Raw genomic sequence first — 21,532 nt, 5'->3', positions numbered from 1 at the left:
GCAGACACGGACCTGGTTGGAAAGAACGTTGGCTAGTGGAAAGTATGTTGTGTATCAGTTCTTGTTCTCCGATGCCTCGACCTTTCCCAGCATGAAGACGTGCCATTGAACATTCTTTTATCATGAGCGACGGCGAAAAGGCCCCCACGTAAGTCGAGCATTCAATTGAAGACATTAGCCGAACGAGGCGCATGTCGTGCGTGCCACCGACGCAGTGTCCAGATTACCTGCATTGCCCCTCACTGACCACCTCTCTCCCACGCGCAGGCAGCACAAGCGATCAAAGTCCAGCGCCGTCACACGAGCACTGTCGAGAATATCGACTCGAGGCGATGTCCCTACCATAAACACCACCAACACCGCGCAGAACGAAGGCGAGATGTCGTCCACCAGCCCCGCGGCGGACTCGAATGGCCTGTTGAGCCCGGCAGCTTCACGACCGAGCATGGCAAGCAGTACACGACCGCATCTGAGCACGACAATGAGCACCGTCGGCAGCCTGCCGAAGTTCAGCGAGACGAGCCCCATCTCGGCCACGCCAGGCAGCGCGACACAGGGCGCCACAATCGAGCAGAGCGTGAAGCTGTTCAAGGTCTTTGAGGCGTTGAGGAATGGTGACACTGCCGCGATTGCGAAAGCGACAAAGGATGACAGCGACGGCAAGCTCGAGCGCACTTCGACGCTACATTTGGCGATCCAGTGCGCGGAGCAGCCGGTAATTGAGTATGTGCTGTCGCAGCCCGGTACGGATGTGAACGCGCGGGATAAGGATGGCAATACGCCGTTGCATGTTGCTGCGAACTTGGGCAGGGCGCCGGTGGTGAAGCTGTTGCTTGAGCAGACGGAGATCAATGATTCTTCTGCCAACTTGCAAGGGAAGACGGCGTTGGACCTGGCGCGCAATCCGGAGATATTTCAGCAGCTGCAGTTCGCGCGGTCGGTGTTCATCGATCAGAATGTGCGGAAGGTGCATCAGCTTGTGGGCGCTGGGGACTACGATGGCTTGGAGCAGCTATTGGGCGATAGTCGAGTGCGCGCTGCCGTGGATGTCAACGGCCCTGAACTTGCGACTGACCCTGCGACGACCGAGCATGGCGGGAGCTTGCTGCATGAGGCGGCGCGGAAGAAGGATCTCAAGCTGGCGCAGATGCTATTGTTGAACGGCGCGGATCCATTCAGACGAGACAGGAAGGGCAAGCTGCCGCAGGATGTTACGAAAGACGACCGGACGCGTGCTATCCTCAAGCGATCTCCGGCTGCTCAGGCGGCTCAGCGAAGCATACAAGAGAAGACGATACTCGGAGATACCGCACAAGCTGGTGGTCCTGCTGGCACGGAAGCCGGACCTGGCGGGAAAGAGAGTAGGGAGATGAAGGGCTACCTGCGCAAGTGGACGAACTACACCTCTGGGTACAAGCTGCGATGGTTCGTGCTGGAGGATGGAGTGCTGTCTTACTACAAGCATCAGGACGATGCTGGGAGCGCGTGTCGTGGTGCGATCAATATGCGGATCGCGAAGCTGCATATGGACCCCAAGGACAAGCTGCTGTTTGAGATCCATGGCAAGAGCAGTGTCAAGTATAATCTGAAGGCCAATCACCAAGTCGAAGCGAAGAGATGGTATTGGGCGCTGAACAACGCAATTCAATGGGCTAAAGACGAGGCCAAGGAAGAACAAAAGAGGCAGCAACAGGAGTCGTTGGCACTGCGAGAGGCGAGACACGAGCAGCTGGAGAGGGTGCGTACTCGAGAAGCTGAGGTTGCGCACACCGGCGGTGGTCTTGTGCCAGCGACAGCTGTTGGTTTGACTACTGGCAGCTCTACACCTTGGGGCGGAAGCACGGTCGGCGACCAGACGAGTGCTTATGAGGCAAGCGATGCTGGTCACGACATGATCTCGAACAGGGGACTCAGCCGGACCAACACTGCCACCAACATCGAAGGCGACCTTGACGAAGACGAGGAGTACGGCGATGATGCCAGCAGCCACGAGATGCGACCGGCGAACAAGGATGCCTTCTCGATCACTGCTCAAAGCGCCAAACTCCAGTTGGACCTTATCGAGCAGGTTTCGACGGCTCTGCAGACGCAGAAGAAGGAGAACCCAGATATGTCTATATCTCATCCAACGGTGTCGCAGGCTCTCGGCTCCTATGACATGGCTGTCGGGAATCTCAAAGGCCTGCTCATCGACCTCCTGCGCATCAGTAGAGACCACGAAGCATACTGGCAGTACCGCCTCGACCGGGAGCAGAACATCCGTAGATTATGGGAAGACAGCATGGCACGCGTTGCGCAAGAGCACGAAGAGCTGGAGACCCGTATCGGCGAAAGCGAGGACAAACGTAAGCGGACAAAGCGCGCGCTCAAAGACGCTCTTGAAGGTGGCGTCACTCCTGGTGCTACGCCGGGCACTTTCACGCACGCTGAGGAGGAGGAATCCAAAGACTTCTTGAGCGTCGACAAGCGCCGACCTACCATTGCCGACTTCACGAATCACGAGGTGTCTGACGACGAGACGGAGGATGAAGAGGAGTTCTTCGATGCTGTAGATGCGGGTGAGGTGGAAGTGGTGGAGTCGTTGCCTCCGACCAGCCCGCCTGCTGTGGCCGAGAAGATGGCAGATCCTACTGCTGCGGCAGTGAGCGATACCCCGGCTGCTAGGGAAGGCGAGCAGGAGAAAGCTCAGGAGATTTCCCGATCATTCAAGGGCTACGAAGATGGCCTGCGAAAGCGACTGAAGCTGGACGCAGACAACAGGCCCAAGGTCGGGCTTTGGGGCATCTTGAAGTCTATGATTGGCAAGGACATGACACGCATGACGCTGCCGGTGTCCTTCAACGAGCCGACATCGCTGCTCTACCGCGTGGTGGAAGACATGGAGTACGCTGATCTCCTGAACATCGCTGCTGACCGCAACGACTCGATGGAGCGCATGGTCTACGTGGCAGGGTTTGCGGCCAGTATCTACGCCAGCACCATTGGACGTGTTGCGAAGCCGTTCAACCCGCTTCTGGGTGAGACGTACGAGTACTGCCGGCCAGACCTGGGATACCGCTTCTTCATTGAGCAAGTCTCGCATCATCCGCCAGTCGGCGCCGCGCACGCGCAGAGCCCGAAGTGGGAGTACTACGGCGAAAGTGCAGTAAAGTCAAAGTTTTACGGCAAGAGCTTCGAGTTCAATCCATTAGGAACCTGGTTCCTGCACCTCCGCACCCCCGACGGCGGCGAGGAGATGTACACCTGGAAGAAAGTCACCTCCAGCGTCGTAGGCATCATCACCGGCAACCCAACCGTCGACAACTACGGCCCCATGGAAGTCAAGAACTGGACGACCGGCGAAGTCTGCACCCTCGACTTCAAAGCCAAGGGCTGGAAAGCCAACTCCGCCTACCAAGTCGCCGGCAAAGTCGTCGACGCCAAAGGCACCACGCGCTGGTCCATCGGCGGCCGCTGGAACGACAAGATCTACGCCCGTCTGACGCCCGGTTACGAAGCGCCGCTCGAGCAGCTCTCCGGCGGCGGCAAAGCGAACGATAAAGCTTTCCTCGTCTGGGAAGCCCATGAACGACCCACCGGTATCCCGTTCAACCTCACTCCCTACGTCGTCACGCTCAACGCTCTGCCCGAGTCGCTGAAGCCCTGGCTCGCGCCCACGGACTCCCGTCTGCGGCCCGATCAGCGCGCGATGGAGGAAGGCGAGTACGACTTCGCCGCTACGGAGAAGAATCGCGTGGAAGACGGCCAGCGGGCGCGGAGGAGGGAGCGGGAGGCGAAGGGCCAGGAGTTCGAGCCGAGGTGGTTCAAGAAGGGACGGCACCCGGTTACCGGGGAGGAGTATTGGGTTTTCAACCATGAGTATTGGGATGTGAGGGATGCGGTGGGTGAGGGGAGGAGGGGGTGGTTGGATGAGGGGCTGGAGGAGATTTGGTAGGGGCGGGGGTGTGAGGTAGTCTAGTCTAGTCTCCCTGTGTGTGTACCTAGGCTTCAACGGCTGAGTGCTGTGAGCGTTATGAGTAGTGTGAGGAATGAAGACTTTGAAAATTCTTCTTAGGGCATTTTGCTCCATAATATCGATCGTAACTCTGATCTCTCTTAGCCTTGAACGCTTAGAAGCAGTTGCATAGATGCCGTGCAAATGCTGCGTCTTCTGTTCCGAACAACATGAAGATTTGTTGTTGAGCTCTCTAAGGCGACGTCATGACGAACGTACGAGCAATCAAGACACTACACCAGGTCCTCCTACCTCCAACATTGCAGCTTCTTTCAAACTCCACGACTGAAACATGCCGGGCCTGGCGTGGAAACTTTTGATGTAGGCCTCTGCGCTTTCCAAGAAGAATTTTTGTGAGGGATGATTCAACTGACCAGTGTCGCAGAGCTGCCACAGAGGGTGGTGTGGTTGTCCGACCTACGGGGAGCCACAGTCATAGCAGCAAAGATGTACAAGTTCACTACCAGACCAGCAAGATAACGAGCGTATCTCGCAATGAAGACGATGGGACATTCTCGACGCCTTTGGAAGCCCATGGACTCGTTGGTACTTCGTACTGACCGGTCTGTTGCTCCTGGTTCTGGAAACTGATCTTAAGTAGGCATACTCGACCTTGTCACATCGTCTCACCTCATTGTGATTACACGGAGAGAGCACGTCGCTTCCATCCGTGGCAAAGCCATCTACGGCGTTCGAGATGTCACCTTGATACCACTGACATCCCAGGCGGAAGCTCAGGTGAGTATTGATACAGCAAAGAAGAGTCTTGCCAAGGCAGCCGGCACTGCTGCCAGTGTTGAGACTGATGAGAGCGATGTTGGAGACGATGCTGAGACGGCTTCGGTAGTCTCTGTTGAGGATGAGGGCCCAGAGGAGGATGCCGCTGAGCTGCCTAAGGGAGGACTGAAGAAGAGTGCTACGTTCGCTAAGCGGTGGTTTAGCAGGAATGCTCCAAAAGGTAGAAAGCAATCGACGAGCAAGGACAGTTCAGTTGAAGGAGAAACCGTGGCAGAGGAAGGCAATGATCAGAATGCTTCCGTCACTAGCAACGAACAAAACGAGCAAACTCCCCAGTCTCCGCCAAGAGACCGCTCGAGCGAGGGCAATGATAAGCCCACGGAGCCTTCGCAGGGGAAAAGCACCATCGAGAGCCTCACGCCTCGTATCCTCAGGACTGCCAAAATGATGTTCAGCACGAGCGGCTTCTACTTCTCCTATGATCATGACTTGTCCGGAACGTTGACGCAGAAGAGTACAATGGTCTCAGGGATGCCGCTGTGGAAGCGATTCGATGGTCTTGTATGTTTCCTTCTCTCATTCCCGAATAATGTCGGCTGACAGCGTGGCAGTACTTCTGGAATAGACATTTGATCGATCCTTTTATGAAGACGAACCACGATGAGCTTGTGCTACCCCTGATGCAAGGTTTCGTGGGCCAGCGTGCATTCTCCATCGCGAAGAGCGAAGACGAAGAGGAACACTCCGTCGCTGGAGCAAGTCAAGCCCCTGAAGATGTGGTCGCAGCTCAGGAGACGCCTTCGAAGACGGAACTCACAGATGAGGGCACCCAAGCACAAGAGTTCCTGCTAACACTGATATCCCGACGTTCCGTCAAGCGAGCAGGCCTGCGTTTCATGCGGCGAGGCGTTGACGATGATGGATACGTGGCGAATACGGTCGAGACGGAGCAGATCCTCTCGCCGATGACCTGGAGTATGTCCGACAAGACCTATTCGCTTGTTCAGCTCCGAGGGTCGATACCACTGCACTTTACGCAAACACCTGGCCGGCTCAAACCTACGCCCGTGATGTTTGGATCGGAGGCGACGAACCAGGCGGCGTTCAAGAAGCATCTCTCATCTGTTGGCTCGAGATATGGCAAGATCCAGGTGGTCTCACTGATCGACAAGCACAATAGCCCCGAAGTGCCTATTGGCGAAGCTTTCGAAACGCACACCACACTCCTTAACGATGCTGGCGGCATCAGTGGGAAACCAATCGGCTTCGAATGGTTCGACTTCCACACCATCTGCAGGGGCATGAAGTTTGAGAACGTCTCGATCCTCATGGACGCCATCGAACCCACGCTCAAGTCCTTCGGCTGGATCGTCAAGCAAGACGACCGTAACATCGGCCAGCAGACGGGCGTTGTGAGAACGAACTGCATGGACTGCCTCGATCGAACCAACATCGTCCAGTCTTCCATCGCAGGCTGGGCATTGGAGCAGCAGCTCAAAGACCGTGGTTTACACATCGACCTCAAAACCGACCCAACAACACAATGGTTCAACACTCTCTGGGCAGATAACGGCGACGCCTGCTCCATGCAGTACGCCGGCACCGCAGCGATGAAGGGCGATTTCACGCGCACCCGAAAGCGAAACTGGGCGGGCGCGCTGTCGGATTTCAGCATCACGTTGACGAGGTATTACAATAACATGATTGGGGATTACTTCCTACAAACCTGCATCGATTTCTTCCTGGGTAATGAAGGGCAAGGTGTGTTTGAGGAGTTTGAAACGGAGATGGTTAGTAAAGACTACTCTTTGGACATGAGAAGGGTTAGGGAGAGCGCGATCGAGACATGTGTGAAGATCGTGCTTGAGGATCCAAGTGAAAAGTTGCTTGCGGGATGGACAATGGGTTGTCCGAAGCAATCGAACACGTTGAGGAGTCTGCCGTTTGAGGAGTGTGTTGTGTTGCTTACGAGTGCGGCTTTCTATTTGTGTCGGTTTGACTGGGATACGGAGAAGGTCGGGGCGTTTGAGAGGGTGGATCTGTGCGATGTGACGGAGGTCTGGCGAGGGGCGTATATCACCTCCGCGCTTGGGGAGACGCATCTTGACGAAGCGAAGAATTATGGCTTTGCGCTGCGGTATAGTACGAAGGGCAACTCGATTGTGAGGAGGAATACTCGCACTCTGCAGAATAAAGGCGAGACGAGCAGTGAGAATGCAGGCAAGGATGAGCTGCAGAAGCAGGCCGAGCCCGAAAAGGATGAGAGCAGGATGCTTGCGTTTAAGGCGCTGCCACCGAGCTCTACTGCTGCTAAGGGGGATGTTGAAGCGACGGAGAAAATGAACGAAGTCCGGCTGGTGACGCACGTCTGTGATCGACTGCGGGATACCGCGAGGACGGCAAAAGCCAGAATGTATCCAATACATGCGGACGACGACATACAGGTCGAAGAGAAACCCATCATCTCAGCGGCAGATGCGAAAAAGAGCACAGGCTATATGGAATCTATCGGATACTCGCTGAAACGAATGGTCTGGTCGTGACCGACGAAGGGATCCCTGTTCCTCCGCCATGTCGTTCCAACAGCTTCGCCGACACGCCTCCTGACGGCGAGGGTAGCGCCTAAAATCAACCCTGAACTCCAAACCAATCGCTTTCTGAGTGATTCAAGCTCCAGCAGAGTCGCAGCACGCCGAACTCAGTAATGTACCCACTGACCGCAATCCACCGTCCCACCCCAACGACGATGATGAGGCGGAGATTATCCGTACATCAGACCCAACTCGCGCCGAGACCCATAGCTATTAGAGAATCTGAGGTTCGGCCAACGTCCCACTGGCTCACGCTTCTGCTCGAATTCTCCGCTCGACTCGGGCTCGGGAAACCGTGTACGCCAGTCCGGCAGCAGTGCGAAAGGCCTCAGTGTCTTGGGATCTGTCGGTGTCCGATCGCGAGGCTGGATCCTATCAGCTATGGGCACGAAGACCACTGGATCATATCCGTTGCTTGGTCTCGTCTTCTCGTCCGCTGTCTTTGGCGCGGCCGCTGACACATATCCCTCAAATGTGCTGTACTGGCCCCCTTCGCGGGTAGTGTCTGGATGTGGTTCTGGCGTGCTGGGGCTGGATCCGCAGTCGCTATCGCTGCTCGATCCTGAGTTGCAGCTATCCAGACCGGCGTCGATCATGGCTTGGGCGGCTTTGCTGTTCATCGATTAGTACAACAGTCGCAAAATCTCGAGATGAGACGACATACCTCCAAGCATCTGGCCTATTCGCCTTCGAAGTCGTCACCGTCACCGTCGACTATGGACTCGGAGAGGCGTTCGCCTCCTTCAACCCGAGGACTTCATCCCGGCGCTCCATGGTTGGATAGATATCCGGCCTGCCAATCGTATTCTTGTAGTACACGAGGTGGTCGATTGAGCAGACGTTGTCATACTTGTCGGACTTGTGGGCTGGGCAGAAGAAATGGTTGCAGAGCACGCAGCCTCGGCTGGGTCCTTTAGTGACCAGGTTGGCGTGATCCTTGTGGATGTTGTAGCGTTTATTGCTAAAACGCATGCGCTCGCAGACCATGCAGCTGCTGCGGATGGGTGCGGCCACAGCCATGCATGGGGCGAGGGAGGCCATGGTGAGGTGGTTGGGTAGCGCTGTCGGGGTGTGCTTTTTGGATGAAAGTAGTGTTGGAAAATGACGGGATTCTTGAGAGATGATGGTATTTTGGAGACACTTACTGCAGGGAGGGAGACCATACTTATACTTCTTCGACTATTCTTGAAGGGCTTGCAGGCGTGGGTGTTGTTCATGAGAGTTCAGAAGCATATACGTTCTGGTCATTAGAGTTCCAGGACCATTTGCCTTCACCAATATCGAAATTTGAACCGTGGTTCACACAAATCCTTGAACATCCGGGTCTTCCGCATCCAGTATACGGGTTTTCTGATTGTCCCAACCCGCCATACCATGTACACTGTGAAGTGCTGCACAGCAACGTCGTACAAAGATCGTGTTCCGTCTTGCGGTACTCGGCCTGAGCCGACGTCTTGCCTGAGACGAGATCTGTGAGATGGAGCACAAACTTCGTCAGGCCGATTGGCTTCCAGTGACGGCCGTGCGACCGGGTTTCTCTGACCACAGCTACACAAGAACCCTTCAACCTGTTACAATCTTCTTCAGCTTCCTTGATGATGCCGGTAAGACGTATCCGTACGTTTGTCGACACTTTTACAAGGCCACGATGTCGGAAGTGGTCCCCTTATCATCAGAACACCCGCTAGCGCGGATCCATGAAATTGGTGTCGGCGGCGGCGTGTCGGAGGGATCCAAAGGAATGAGGGGAGGTGCCATGGACGCGCAGCACAGGCAGGTCGGGTTTCTTCTCTTTTCCACTTCACCACCTCGAGTCCTTCACCACAGTCGCTTCTTGAACCTCGCGCGAATGTATTGTCGTCTGAGAAGCACGCAAGACAGCACTTGCCGCCGACGTGAGTGATCTGCGCCGGAGGCGATTGCGCGCAATGTTGCTTGCGCCATCGACGGGTAATGGATCGCAGGGTGAGTATACCCTTCCTACATTGTATTGCTGAAAGACATGGCTCGTCGTCGAAATGAAGACGCTGACAGTTCGCGCAGTAAGTCGCAAACACCCGAGACAGCTCCAAACGCAATAGAAGACAAGCTCACACTCGAGACCCACCAGGTCCGCAATATCGCCCTCGGGACGATCCTAGTAGTGACCTTCTATATCCTACTGCAATCGCTCAATGTCGGACCGCACCAACTCGAAAGGACAACTCGGCAGTCGCTGCAGGCTATCAGCCACCTGACGCCCGAGTCGTTGTGGAAGAGCCATGGCTCGAAGATCGTCAAGGTGACCTCGGTGTTTGGGCAGGACAATGAGTTGTACGAGGGCGCGTTGCGAAGTCATAAAGAGCACAATCGGATTCATGAGTATGATATGAAGGTGCTGAGGGAGAAGATTGTGAGCAAGTACTGGAGCACGCCAACCTATTTGCTTTCGCTGGTTGTCGAAGAGCTGGCGAAACCAAAGGAACTGCGGTCGGAATGGCTGATGTGGGTATGCCTCGATTAGACGGTGTAGTTGTCGCTGACCGAGGGCACAGGTGGTCTGGACCTGACGTGATCATCCTGAACCCTCATGTCCCACTCGAGTCGTTTCTCCCTCCTGCCGATTTCAGCCGAACACATCTGCTGGGCACACACGATAGCAAAGGCTTCAACAGCGGCGTCTTCTTCCTCCGAGTCCACGACTGGAGTGTGCAGATGCTAGTCGAAGTCCTGTACGCAGGGAACTTCCACCCCGAGATCGAACGCGCGGAGGACAAGACACAAGCAGCCTTCGACGAGGTGCTGCGCTCTGACCGCTTCCGCGGCCAAGTGGTATACCAGCCGCGAACATGGTATAATGCATACCAACTGAATGCAACTCAGTTTGAAGGCCACCGTGGCGATTTACTAGTCCACTTCCACGACATCGGCGGCGACAAATGGACAGCTATGGCCGATACTCTCGCACGGACAGCGAAGGCGAAGAAGAAGTGGGCTGTCCCTTTCGAGGAGACGACCTACGAGAGCGAGATCTCCGATTATTGGGAGCGGATACGCAAGGCGCGTCAGCTCCTGAGCGTGGCGCGGAGCCGGCAGGAAGATAATGCTGTTTGGGAAGCCGTGAGGCGACTGTCGTACGCTTTGACCTACGAAGTTGATGATAAGGAGAAGATGCGAGGGGGCATGATCGCGGTGCAGAATGCTCTGCGGCTGCCGGATAGCGAAAGGCTTGTGGAGTGAGAGGAGTGGGTTGGTGATGCATAGCGCTGGCGTTCCGGAACAGTGAGCAGTCTTTGGGGTTCACGCTCACTTGTTGTTTTTATATTAAGATACCCAACCGTGCGTGTACTTTTAAAGAACACCTTCACCATCATCCGTTCTGAGGCAACCCTGTCTCGAGGTTTCACAATGATCCTTACTTCCTCAGGGAGGCATCTGAAAATCATAGACAGCTGGAGCGGCAGATACTGGCTACGCTGAATTTGCTGCTTTAAAGAATGTAGACAGTCTAGGTCCAAGGCTCTGACAGCGTTTGTGTATCGCTGTGCCTTTGGCTTCAAATCATATATCCTGTGTCGTGGTTGTTCGCGATCGGCTTCCGCTCTTTCTTCTTAAGAGTAGCGCCAAAGCCAATCGTCTTCAAGCTCAGAGCCCTTGTTGACCTTAAATATCGAGCCTCGGCACAGTCTGGCGGAGAACAACGGCGCTGCTCTGAGAAGACCACGTTACCGTGCTTCAGCTGCAGGCCGAGTGCTCCTATAACCATAGCGCTCTGGTACGAAACGCTCAACACGAGCTACGCTCTTCTGTCGCTGTAGCAGTCGGGCGCGGAATCACTCAAAAGGAAGGACACCAGCAGAGCCATTGGCCAGGAAGACCGGAGAACAAGAGCGGTAGGGGGCGAGACGGAGGCTCATCATGGCAGACGCGAACGGAGGTCTGAGAGAGCGAAAAGGCGCAAAGGACACCAGCGGCCCCAATGCGACGGTTCACACAAGCAGCAAGGGCACATTGGCCTCTGACAAGACCGGCTGGAGCGTCCTGGACATCCTGCGTATCCTCGGTGGCCTTTTGCTCCTCAACTCCCTCGGGTCATATTTCATCACCAATGACAGCTTCCTCTGGGGCTACCGGCCTTGGTTCGCGCGACCTAGACTTGTCGCACGCTGGTTCCAGGGACCCGTCATGCTGACTGACGCCGAGTTGAGCCTGTACAATGGAAGTGATCCTGATCTGCCTGTATACCTCGCTCTAAACGGGACGATCTACGACGTGACGGCTGGACGACGAGTGTATGGGCCAGGCGGCTCCTACAATGTCTTCGCCGGGAAAGACGCAGCGCGCGGTTTCATCACGGGTTGCTTCGCGGAAGACTCGACGCCAGACTTGCGAGGGGCGGAGTGGACGTATGTCCCGATCGATGTGCCGGGTTTCGACGAGAAGGTGCAGGCGGAGCAGAAGGTTTATCGCGAACAAGAGCTACGGAAAGCGCGGAAGAAGGTCAAGGAGACGCTGGATGGATGGGCGAGCATGTTTCAGGGCGATGGTGGCAAGGATTACTTTGAGGTTGGCAAGGTGGTAAGGGAGGAGGGTTGGTTGGAAAAGGAGCCACGGAAGGCTTTGTGTGAGCGCGCGGAGAAGGGTAGGCCCAAGCCGAAGCAGGGTGCTAAGGATGCTGGCGCGGCGTACCGGCCGTCGTAAGAGTAATGGATCTGTAATGGTTTGATGTGGCATATACCCGTATTGGAGGCGTAGAATGTCTCATAGCACCTTGGCCGAGTTCATTCTCTTGTGCAGCGGACAGATTGCTGAACTATCGGAGCGCTATGGGTTGCTGCTCATTCCCAGATCCTCCGCATCTCGACCCGATGTCCTCATGTCCGTCATCCACACATACGCCGAGAAATGCACAGCAGACCATGGCCATCTCATTCATCGTTTAGTCGCCGCCACCAACCGCTCTCGCTGTGAATGCATCGTCAGTACATGCGCACTAATACAATACCATCTCAAAAGCCTCAACATACTGTAGATGTTCCCCCTGCTGTGCGCCACAACCTTCTTGATCGTACCCTTCTCCTCAAGATCCTTCAGCGCCGCGCGCGCAAGCGATCCATTGATCTTCAGCCTATCGACCAGCACGGCGACGGTAACGAGGCGGTACGATTGCACATCCTTCTGCAGTTTCTCGGCGGTGGCCTTGTCGAGGATGACGGCGTGGTTGGACTTGTCCTTGACCTTTCCTGTACAGTGATCGCTCCGTTAGTTTTTGCTCGGATTTGTTGGTGGGTTTGTTGACGCACCCTTCGACCACTTCTTCTTCGCTTTCCCTTTGGTTGCTGGGGCCATGACCGCTGATGTTGATGTGGTATGGAGAAGTAATGGTGTCGTCGGCGGTGCTTCGCAAGTCGGATTTGGTGGGATGGAGTCTGCGCTGTGTGGTCTTGGCGCGGCATGGCCCGCTTTAGCACGTGACGGAGGACAACTTCACTTTGCTCAGCTGTCGTGAACCGGAGAAGAACACGTCGATCTAACCTCCGGCGATTCCTCCAGATGTGATTATGAATAGGGGTCTCTTGGAAGTGTAGCACTGCGCTTAAAGGGTTTCGATCAGCTTCAGCACCTAACAGTCGGCCACTACTTCCACGGAGCCAAGAGGACAGAAGACAAGTTGACCTTCGATGCACAATGTATCACCTAGTCAAGAGCCTCTACTACCGCGTCACTAGTAAAGAAGAATACTCCATTCTCCTGCTCGGGCTGGACAATGCCGGCAAGACCACTCTTTTGGAGCAGATCAAATCCATCTTCGCCTCCCACCACGCGCCTCACGAGCCCAACCTTCGCACTGTGCCCACGGTAGGCCAGAACGTCAGCTTGATAGACCTACCGGATCTCTACCTCCGCATCTGGGACGTTGGTGGCCAGCACAGCCTTCGTGGTTTGTGGCAAAGCTACTACAGCAGCGCTCACGCGATCGTGTTTGTGGTTGACAGCACGGACATTGGAGATGGCGATGCAGCGCACCTATCTTCTTCTATGGACCCTCCAGCTACACCGAATCCGGCGACATCATCTGAACGGGAGGGCCGATTGGACGAGTGCAAACTGGTGCTGGAGGACGTACTGCAGCATTCTGACACCTCTGGCATCCCCGTGCTCGTGCTGGCCAACAAGCAAGATCGTGAGGACTGCGTGGAAGTTGTGCGTATTAAGGAGGGACTTGTGAGGAAAGTGTTTGAGGGTGAGAAGGGGCAGAATGTACGTGACTCAAGAGTGCTGCCGCTGAGTGCATTGACGGGCACAGGCGTGAAGGAAGCCGTGGAATGGATCTGTTCACGGGTGAAATGGAACAAAGAGGGCCGACCGCCAGTGATGAGATGAGATGTCTTAAGGTCTCAGGATAAAACATCGTTACGCAAGAGGGAAATGTTCTGCTCGGCCTGCTACTCCGCCGAATGATTGACAGTTCAAATTGAACATTCACGGATCATGGCCACTGAGGAGACGACATCGCCCTAGCCGACAGCGCCATCCGGCTTCTGCGCCCAAACAATGTCTATCGAAACGTAGGCATGCATCTTCGCCATCGCCATCTCTCCCTCGACTTCCTTCCACAGCTCCCGAACAGCTTCCGGCTCCCAGCCGAGCGCCTTGGTGAAGAGGCCAATACTTACGCCTTCTAGGACAACTGACAGGTCCTGCGACAATAACGATCAGCAAGCCACACCTTCGCATTCGGCAGACGCAGGGAAGACTAACCGCTCGAAACATCCGCCCAACCTCCTTCATCCTGTCGTCCTTTGGCCAAGGCCCAACCGGCCACTTCAGCGCTTTCCGTCCCATACCTGCAAAACCAGCACCTTGAAGCAGGCGAGGAACTTCAGCGAACCCTCCATCCAGTTTCACACCTACCTTCCCACTCGCTTCGACCAGCAACTGATTCCACCGCTCAAAAGCCGTCCCAGCCATCGAGTCGTCATCACACCGCATTGGCAGATGGAACTCCTGGAATTCCAACCACCCACCCGGGCGGAGATGTTCCCAGCATTTGGAGATGAGAGCGGGCCAGGATTTGATGCCGGATGACATGCTGCGGGAGTGGATGAGGTCGTATTGTTGCGCTGCGGCCGAAGGACTGGCCCAGGCGGAGTCGTACGTGATGTCGTCCACCAGGAATTCGACGTTTGAAGGGTGGGAGGTCGGCTGCAGAGGCTTGAGGTCGACGCCGCGGACATGTACGCTGGGATATGCAGCTGCGAACTCGAGGGCCCATGCGCCGGTGCCTGGTCACAGAACTGTGGTCAGGTTCATCTGACAGTTTCGTAATGGCCATTTCGGAGATGTACCACAGCCGAGATCGATGACATCTCTCACTTTCCCGGCTTCAGACGCTGGAATAGGTGCGAGAGTAATGCGGTCGGGCAGTGTCCGCTGCCAGATACGGTGCTGCAGCTCTGTAAACGCTTGCTGTTAGATTCTGGCTGCGAACGGACTGTCGCAGTCGAGCGTGTAGTCTTCGAGCTTGAGCGGCAAGCAGACGTACGCAATCTCGTAATAGCAGGATCTCCGTCGAGCAGCCCGTATCGCTTTCTCTCCTCGCCCATGTCCGCGGTTGGAATGTTGTCATCGGCCTGAGTACATAGCGAGCTTCAGTGCCGGTTTTGTTAAGGGTTGAGTCAGAGAGAAGCGGCTCACATCAACCTCCAGCATCACTTCTTGGTTTGACATGACGGTCTTGAGTCCTTCAGAGTCCAGTTATAGGCGCCCTTCAATGCTCTGCAGTAGACTTTTCTACCAAAGATTGAAGATGAATTTGTAGTGCGAAGTAGTTGTCCTTTGTAACGCTCTCGCACGCGAAACACGAAAGCGAAGCGGAAGCAGCTGGACATTATTAGCTCGTCAGGATGTCGATCGAGCTGTTGAATGGTACCGGCTACGGACTGTTATATGTCCGGGCGCCCGATGAGGCTCGTTGGACGCATATCCAACTAACATCCACTGCCATCTCCACAATCGAGTCTGCGCCAACATTTCGACGACGACGACGGCTTCTTCATTCCCAGCTCACGTGGAGCATGTCGCTTTCATAGCTGCGCTGCTCTATCGCCAATCACTCCTTCTCCGACGCCTCCAAGACATCTCTCATCCTCTTTGTTAAACCTTGAAGACCTTTTGCAGCGCACCGTTCAGAATCTCGACATTGTAGTCGAGTACTGGTCGCATGTTGGGCCCGCTGCCCTGGCCCATCAGACAGATGAGCGAGAGATTACTATAATAGCGTTAGTTTCCTGAACAGCACAATGTCAAAGCAAGCAACACTCACTTGCTGATCTCCCTCGTGTAGATATACGTATCCCCGCTCTTGTCGAACGAAACCATGCTCTCTTCAATCGAGTTCTGATCACCCTGCTTGCCCTCATCTCGCCAGCCGTACAACTGCTTGATGTCCACGATCACATCCACGTAGTCCGAGCATACTTCGTAGTCCTTCAAGAAAGTCGGACTCGTGTCGGTGGCAATGTAGATCTTGCTGAGGGTATCGAACAGATATGCCTTCTGGATTCGGCATGTTGAGCAGAGTTTAGTCAGGAGAGTCTCCATGGACGGGAGGGCTGGAAGAAGTTTCATGATGACCTTGCTCATCGCCTCGAAGATGGAGTGGTCGAAGATACTCGTTTGGTAATAGCTGACCGGTCGATCGCCGTAGCCATAGTCAGTCAGCTCATCTTGTACCCGCTGGCGGACCTCGCGGAAGGTGTCGTATTTGTATTCCTCGCTCAGGCCGTCAGTCTTGTGGATGAAGACTTCTAGGTTAATACGTGGGTAGTTCTCGGCCAGGAAGACTGCGAGGCGGAGAAGTTCGGAGATGCTGGTGAGGTATTCGTCTTGGCTGTCGATGATCCAGATCACTGAGCCGATGTTGGTGAAAATGGAGGCGTGGTCGTAGTCCGGCGATTGAACGGGGAGGGAGGTAGGGAGTTCGGCGCTGTCGAACGTCATGAAGGATCTGGATAGGATGGTTAGCAAGGCTGTGTTGAATTCGCAAAACGGACAGTGGCCTACTGCATCGAGGCTCTCTCAATCTTAGTGGTAGCCTCGAGGTATAGTGTTTCTGCAGGTGGCAGCTTTTCGAAGACCACCTTCTGCACAGATGACTTGCCACATCTGAGAATATTAGCAACCTGGTGGTCTTGACAAGGTTAACATGATACCTCACCTTCTCAAGCCCATGAACAGCAACCTGGGATTGCCTTTTCGCCTAGGTGGAGGTCCTGACTGCTCGCCATGGGAGTATGAGGTCGCTCCGTCGACTACGGACAAGTTCTGTACATGCTGTGTCAACCAATCGTTCTGCTGCAACGAACTTCCACCGGATGCATCTGAGGTAGCTGGTGGGTTGGAGTTGAAGGCGAGGTCGAACGGATTGGTTGAAGCTTGCTCCTCCTCTTGAGGCGGTGGGCTGAGTATGTTCTCGCCGAAGAGAGTGTGCATGGCTCTCGACTCAGGGATGATTGTCGTTGCGTACGCAGCGTCTGATCGATTTCTTCAACTGGTGCAGACCAACCTCAAGCACTCCTTCCTACGCCCACCTGCCTTATCAACGCCCCAAACAAGCAGGGCAAGAGGTCTCGACGGCTTCCAGCAAGCGTAGCACGACCTCTTCAACCACGTGCAACAATGATCAAACCGTTTCAGCCATGTGCACTCGTAGCACACATCATCATCACACACAATCCTTCACAACGATCGGAATTCACTCATCCAACCCAACCATCCCACGCTACCCTTCCGAGAATAAAAGGAAATAAAAAGATTTCAACTCACCTCCATCCCCTTCGTCGTCATCGTCGCCAGTCAACTCTCATACCGCCACTCCTCAGATCCCAGTCGACGATTGTACCTTGCGTTGCCCTACAACCCGGGGAGGGCGGCCCAGCAGCACACCGCCTATCGAGATTTTCGTGGAACCGATCTCGCGCATCCAGTCAGACGATGGAACCAGTTTTGGAGGTCCTGATAAGAATGTTTCGGATGTTGGAGGCCGTAGCGAGGCGTCGCGTGCTGCGATCCGGCTGGTCGGGGATGTGAGATCGATATGTCGAGATTGCTGCCCGATGAGACAGATCAGGTTGCAGTTGAGGGCGATGCCTGTAGCGTGTTCCTGGTCGCACACCGACAAGGACTCCCGGAGTATTCGAGGAGCGGCGCTACATGTGCTCGAGGACCGACACAATTGGTATATGCAAAGTTGCATGTGCGTGCGCACTCGATTCGGAAAGAGCAATGCACGAGCTTGGCACGAAAAGCATGATCAGACTTCATCTCACTCATCACCTCTTCCGCACAAGGAGCCCAAATAACAATATATGCCTCCATTATCAACAGATGCTACCAAAGGTATCTACCCCGAACCCACCTCGCGCCGAGCTATCTACGCCGTACTCTCAAGCTTGAGAAAAGCAAATACAAAAAGTCCTCTGCTTTCCAGCACAGCCATGGCATCACTCCCGACCTGCCTTCCCCTTCTCCGATCGTGATTAGACGTCCTCGTAAGCCATGCCCTGCTATCCAGGCCCCTCGTGCGGCACAGTACATCCGCCATGCCTCCCCGAATACCACTTTTACTAGATCCAAGTGCTGTGCTCCCCCATTACCCATGTCCACTTCGTTTGCCCTCGCAAGCACTTGCTGCTTGCCTCCATCACGAAGCTCTTTTTGAGCGACGTCTCCGCTTATCTGAATCTGGCAGAGCATCTTCCCATGACCTCTCCCTGGCACACCAGCTCGGCGTTGAACTCGGAACCGTCCAGCGTCAGGTAGATGTCGAAGTACACGCGGTAGAAGGTGCCCTGCGGGGTGTCCATGCGCTCAAAGTCCTTCTCGAGGTTCTTGCGGCTGAGATCCGAGGTGAGGGTGACGATCTCCTTTATACCTGCGAGACTATCAGCATGTTCCAGCGTAAGCTCAGTAGTGCTTCAACTTACGAGGATCCTTTGTATACTCCGGGCAGACGTCCTCGTCACAAGCATACAGCACATCCTCGTACATCAGCGTCGCGCCTGGCGCCACCTGCCGGAAGAACGAAACCTTGACCGGCTCGCCAATCTTCACTCGCTGTCCTTTCTGCACGAAGATCTGTCTCGTGTACTTGCATCGGTCCTTGCCGTCCAGCGAAGGTACGCGGTATTGCTCCGGGTGGTGACCCTCCTTGAATGGCTGCAGGGTGGCCATGAGGTAGTGCCGACGGGCCACACGCGAGGTAACAACCCGCTCGGTAATACCGGCGGTGACAGCTCCCTTGACTATGGCGGCGACGGAGTCCATGGGTCGGACCACCTTGTTCTGGAACTGCGGCGGGACGTGCAGCTTGATCTGCTGGAAGAGGTATTCTGATGCGCCGAATCCACCGACCACAAGGACGTTCTGCAGGAAGTTAGTCTTGTCTCCCAAAGATGCAAACCATGATCACACTCACCTGCAGCAGCCTGTTCTGAGCCTGAATGGCAATGATCTGGTTCCTAACCAGCTCCAATATTCGGTTCACGACCGGCTCGAAGCACTGCAGAATCTCCTCGTTCGTAAAGGTCATGTAGCCCTCTTCAATACCAGCCTCCGGGAACTCCGCCTCGATACCCACATCCACAGCCCATTTCTGGCCATTGTTGCGGAAGTCTGCCTTGATCCTGTTCTCGAAATCCATGATACACTTGGCGTAAACCTTGCCAGCCGTCTTCGAGCCATCAGGAAGCTTCATCTTACGAATCTTTGCACGCAGGATGTTGGAGAAATTGCGGTTGAGCGCTGTCGAACCACAAGAATCTCCGGAGCCTGCTGTGCACTCGGCGACGGTGAAAGGTTGTTCTTCTTCGACCTCGTATGCGATCAAATCCACTGTACCACCGCCGCAATCCACGATCAATATCGCATCGTGTACTTTGAGGTTGAGGAGGCCGGTCTTGGCACAGAACATGGCGGCTGCTTCGGGCTCGGTGATAAGGGTCAGGCGGTTGTCGTTCTCGTCGCGGAGGAAGCCAGCCTGGATGGCGGCTGCTCTTGTCGCAGCCTTGCCAGCATCGTTCCAGATGGCAGGCACTGTGAGGAAGTATCGGATGTTGCGCTCTTCACGGTTGAACACCTCGCCCAGCGACTTCTGTAGCTGGTTGCGCATTGCTTGCCGAAGCTTGAAGAGATAGTCTGCGGCAACGTCGACTTCCGACTTGCCCGGTGGGAGCGGAGGAAGGTTGATCGGGTCAATGTATGTGTTGCCGCTCATCATCAGCTGCAGCTTGAACCATTCCACCTTTTGTACGCCGGGCTTTGGGTAGCCGGTGGGCGCCAGTGCTTCTGCGATGTCTGGACCCCATCCAACGACTTGCTGGTGTTGGTCGTAGTACAGAACAGTCGGGATCTGAGAAGATTAAGTCAGTAAGCTGTGCGGCTGAAGGAAGCATGTCGTCGAGTGCAAGGCGCACCTTCTGTTTGGTCTGAGTACCTGCGCCTGGCCATTCGACAATGATGTCTTCTTTCGCCTCGGTGTTGGTCGCGAACGCGAATGCCACACCTGAGAATGTTGTACCCTGCGATCACATTGTCAGCTCATCGTGCCAAGCATATCAAGGCTCGATGTCCGTACAAAGTCGATGCCCACGATAAGCTGCGCCCTGTTTCGCTGGTTGCCTTCTACTTCTGCCAGACTTCTCTGGCCATATTGCTGGCCGGGCGGGGCGGGATAGCCATAGCCTTGGTGCTGAGGTGCTTGGCCGCCATACATGGGTGGATTCGCGCCGTACATCGGATTCGTGTTTGCGGGGTGGCCTCCGTAGCCACCGCCGGTGTTGATGGGAGGAGGCATGGGAGAGGTCGGCCTGCCCTGAGCGTTAGGGTTGGGGGCGCCCAAAGCGGTATTCGCGTACTGGTATGACCTGTCGCACAAGGTTAAAACCTGTCAGCACATGCCCTGGACGATGTATCGAATGAGGGTGTCGAGAGCTCACTTACGGAGGTCGCCCAAGAGGCTGCTGGCCGCTCATGGCAAGAGTTGGTGCTGACGCGGCGGGTGCGGTCTGGTTTGTGGAGTTGGCGGGCGGGGTGTTGCTCGTCGTGTGCTGTAGGGTGGGGATAGACGAGGTCTGAGATGAGCTGCGCTCAGAGGGAGCGGAGTTGCCGTTGGTGAGCGAGGGAGGGTGCGTCGGCTGGGGAGAGGCGGCGGAGGGAGCGGGTGCGGGCGAGGCGACGGAGGTGGAGGAGTGGTTGGGCCCGTTGGAGATGTTGCTCGATTTGCGAGTAGAACCTAAGAACCGTTCCCTGAAGCGTCTCGACGACATGGACAGCGCAGATGGGTGAGCAGGAGCGAGTGGTCGGCAGAACTAACAGCCACGCTAGACCATGGTTTGCGGAGCGGAAGGCTGTACCAGCTTCGCGCAATTGCTTGGGGTCGCTGCTGAGGGCTGCGGTGCAAGGTGCAGGTGCAGCGAGGCAGGTGGTGGAGATGGATGGGCCAAGAATCCGGAAGTTCAAAGCCACTCGTCAGCTCGACTGGACTGGGCCAGGATGCACACCGGGCGATATGCACGATAGAGTGCTGTACAATTACCAGACTGCAACCTGATGGAAAAGCATACATAAACTACATGCACACCCACGCTACGGAGTACTCGACGGCGCCGACACAACTTCTCGCCCGTTTGTCCGCCCACCGCCCCCATTCACGTCGCACAGCCGACCCCATCTTCCCGCCCGCCGCCAGCAACAGGACGCCAAGCGAGAGCCCCAAATTGGACTGCCGTTGCTGACAGCCCTGCTTGCCCTGCTGGTGGATCCGAGCTGAAAGCCTTTCAGTTGACTAGCCTGGCCTGGCTGCATACTGCTATTGATTTGTGCGCCGCCAATCGCATCGCCTGAGCGATGGATTTCAATTCCAACCAACGCGGAGCTTGCCCTGCCGACCGTCAGACAAGGCGGTTCAGCGCAATGACTTCGGCTTGACACGAGCCGTTGCGCGTAACACATGTCCGTTTGCAAGCAGAAGGATGGCAGGATCGTCCTTCATTTGATCCATGAATATCTCCACGTGCTGAAAAAGCGGCCAACTCGAGCCTTTCCAATGGGTGGCGTAAGGCGCCTCGGCGTAGACCGGCAAGAAGCGCTTGGGCGCTGCAGATCAAGGACCTGAAGAGGCTGACTGTTTTGATAAAGCCCACCTCACCTTCCTCTCAGCGGGTCGAAA

General features: G+C 55.5%; 10 protein-coding genes across 10 annotated transcripts; 5 read left to right on the top strand and 5 right to left on the bottom strand.

Annotated features, from left to right (window-relative positions):
- Window positions 1-122: 122 nt before the first annotated feature.
- LTR77_010650 (uncharacterized protein) lies at window positions 123-3,934 on the top strand (the record flags this gene model as incomplete). The annotated part of the gene is made up of 2 exons (XM_064807867.1): window positions 123-148; window positions 268-3,934. The coding sequence occupies 2 exons, from the start codon at window positions 123-125 to the stop codon at window positions 3,932-3,934; spliced, it is 3,693 nt and encodes a 1,230-aa protein (XP_064653945.1).
- Window positions 3,935-4,286: 352 nt separating this feature from the next.
- LTR77_010649 (uncharacterized protein) lies at window positions 4,287-7,275 on the top strand (the record flags this gene model as incomplete). The annotated part of the gene is made up of 4 exons (XM_064807866.1): window positions 4,287-4,315; window positions 4,380-4,540; window positions 4,596-5,293; window positions 5,344-7,275. The coding sequence occupies 4 exons, from the start codon at window positions 4,287-4,289 to the stop codon at window positions 7,273-7,275; spliced, it is 2,820 nt and encodes a 939-aa protein (XP_064653944.1).
- A 218-nt stretch (window positions 7,276-7,493) lies between these two features.
- Window positions 7,494-8,364, bottom strand: LTR77_010648 (uncharacterized protein; the record flags this gene model as incomplete). The annotated part of the gene is made up of 2 exons (XM_064807865.1): window positions 7,494-7,935; window positions 8,174-8,364. The coding sequence occupies 2 exons, from the start codon at window positions 8,362-8,364 to the stop codon at window positions 7,494-7,496; spliced, it is 633 nt and encodes a 210-aa protein (XP_064653943.1).
- A 961-nt stretch (window positions 8,365-9,325) lies between these two features.
- On the top strand, window positions 9,326-10,542 carry LTR77_010647 (uncharacterized protein; the record flags this gene model as incomplete). Its single annotated transcript, XM_064807864.1, has 2 exons — window positions 9,326-9,807; window positions 9,858-10,542. The coding sequence occupies 2 exons, from the start codon at window positions 9,326-9,328 to the stop codon at window positions 10,540-10,542; spliced, it is 1,167 nt and encodes a 388-aa protein (XP_064653942.1).
- A 678-nt stretch (window positions 10,543-11,220) lies between these two features.
- LTR77_010646 (uncharacterized protein) lies at window positions 11,221-12,003 on the top strand (the record flags this gene model as incomplete). The annotated part of the gene is made up of 1 exon (XM_064807863.1): window positions 11,221-12,003. One exon carries the CDS (start codon window positions 11,221-11,223, stop codon window positions 12,001-12,003), a length of 783 nt encoding a protein of 260 aa, XP_064653941.1.
- A 238-nt stretch (window positions 12,004-12,241) lies between these two features.
- RPS25 (40S ribosomal protein S25) lies at window positions 12,242-12,651 on the bottom strand (the record flags this gene model as incomplete). The annotated part of the gene is made up of 3 exons (XM_064807862.1): window positions 12,242-12,267; window positions 12,330-12,545; window positions 12,606-12,651. The coding sequence occupies 3 exons, from the start codon at window positions 12,649-12,651 to the stop codon at window positions 12,242-12,244; spliced, it is 288 nt and encodes a 95-aa protein (XP_064653940.1).
- Window positions 12,652-12,990: 339 nt separating this feature from the next.
- Window positions 12,991-13,686, top strand: ARL3 (ADP-ribosylation factor protein 3; the record flags this gene model as incomplete). The annotated part of the gene is made up of 1 exon (XM_064807861.1): window positions 12,991-13,686. The coding sequence occupies one exon, from the start codon at window positions 12,991-12,993 to the stop codon at window positions 13,684-13,686; it is 696 nt and encodes a 231-aa protein (XP_064653939.1).
- A 134-nt stretch (window positions 13,687-13,820) lies between these two features.
- On the bottom strand, window positions 13,821-14,909 carry LTR77_010643 (uncharacterized protein; the record flags this gene model as incomplete). Its single annotated transcript, XM_064807860.1, has 4 exons — window positions 13,821-14,003; window positions 14,065-14,588; window positions 14,652-14,759; window positions 14,849-14,909. 4 exons carry the CDS (start codon window positions 14,907-14,909, stop codon window positions 13,821-13,823), a joined length of 876 nt encoding a protein of 291 aa, XP_064653938.1.
- Window positions 14,910-15,459: 550 nt separating this feature from the next.
- On the bottom strand, window positions 15,460-16,797 carry GTR2_2 (GTP-binding protein gtr2; the record flags this gene model as incomplete). The annotated part of the gene is made up of 4 exons (XM_064807859.1): window positions 15,460-15,574; window positions 15,629-16,312; window positions 16,369-16,470; window positions 16,523-16,797. The coding sequence occupies 4 exons, from the start codon at window positions 16,795-16,797 to the stop codon at window positions 15,460-15,462; spliced, it is 1,176 nt and encodes a 391-aa protein (XP_064653937.1).
- Window positions 16,798-18,038: 1,241 nt separating this feature from the next.
- Window positions 18,039-20,630, bottom strand: LTR77_010641 (uncharacterized protein; the record flags this gene model as incomplete). The annotated part of the gene is made up of 6 exons (XM_064807858.1): window positions 18,039-18,238; window positions 18,291-18,729; window positions 18,782-19,714; window positions 19,779-19,883; window positions 19,940-20,228; window positions 20,305-20,630. The coding sequence occupies 6 exons, from the start codon at window positions 20,628-20,630 to the stop codon at window positions 18,039-18,041; spliced, it is 2,292 nt and encodes a 763-aa protein (XP_064653936.1).
- Between the last annotated feature and the right edge of the window lie 902 nt (window positions 20,631-21,532).

This window comes from Saxophila tyrrhenica, assembly GCF_035928015.1.
Source record: "Saxophila tyrrhenica strain CCFEE 5935 chromosome Unknown scaffold_25, whole genome shotgun sequence".
NCBI lineage: Eukaryota > Fungi > Ascomycota > Dothideomycetes > Mycosphaerellales > Extremaceae > Saxophila > Saxophila tyrrhenica.
The sequence above is the reverse complement of the archived record's forward strand: the minus strand, read 5'-3'. Positions and strand labels throughout refer to the sequence as shown.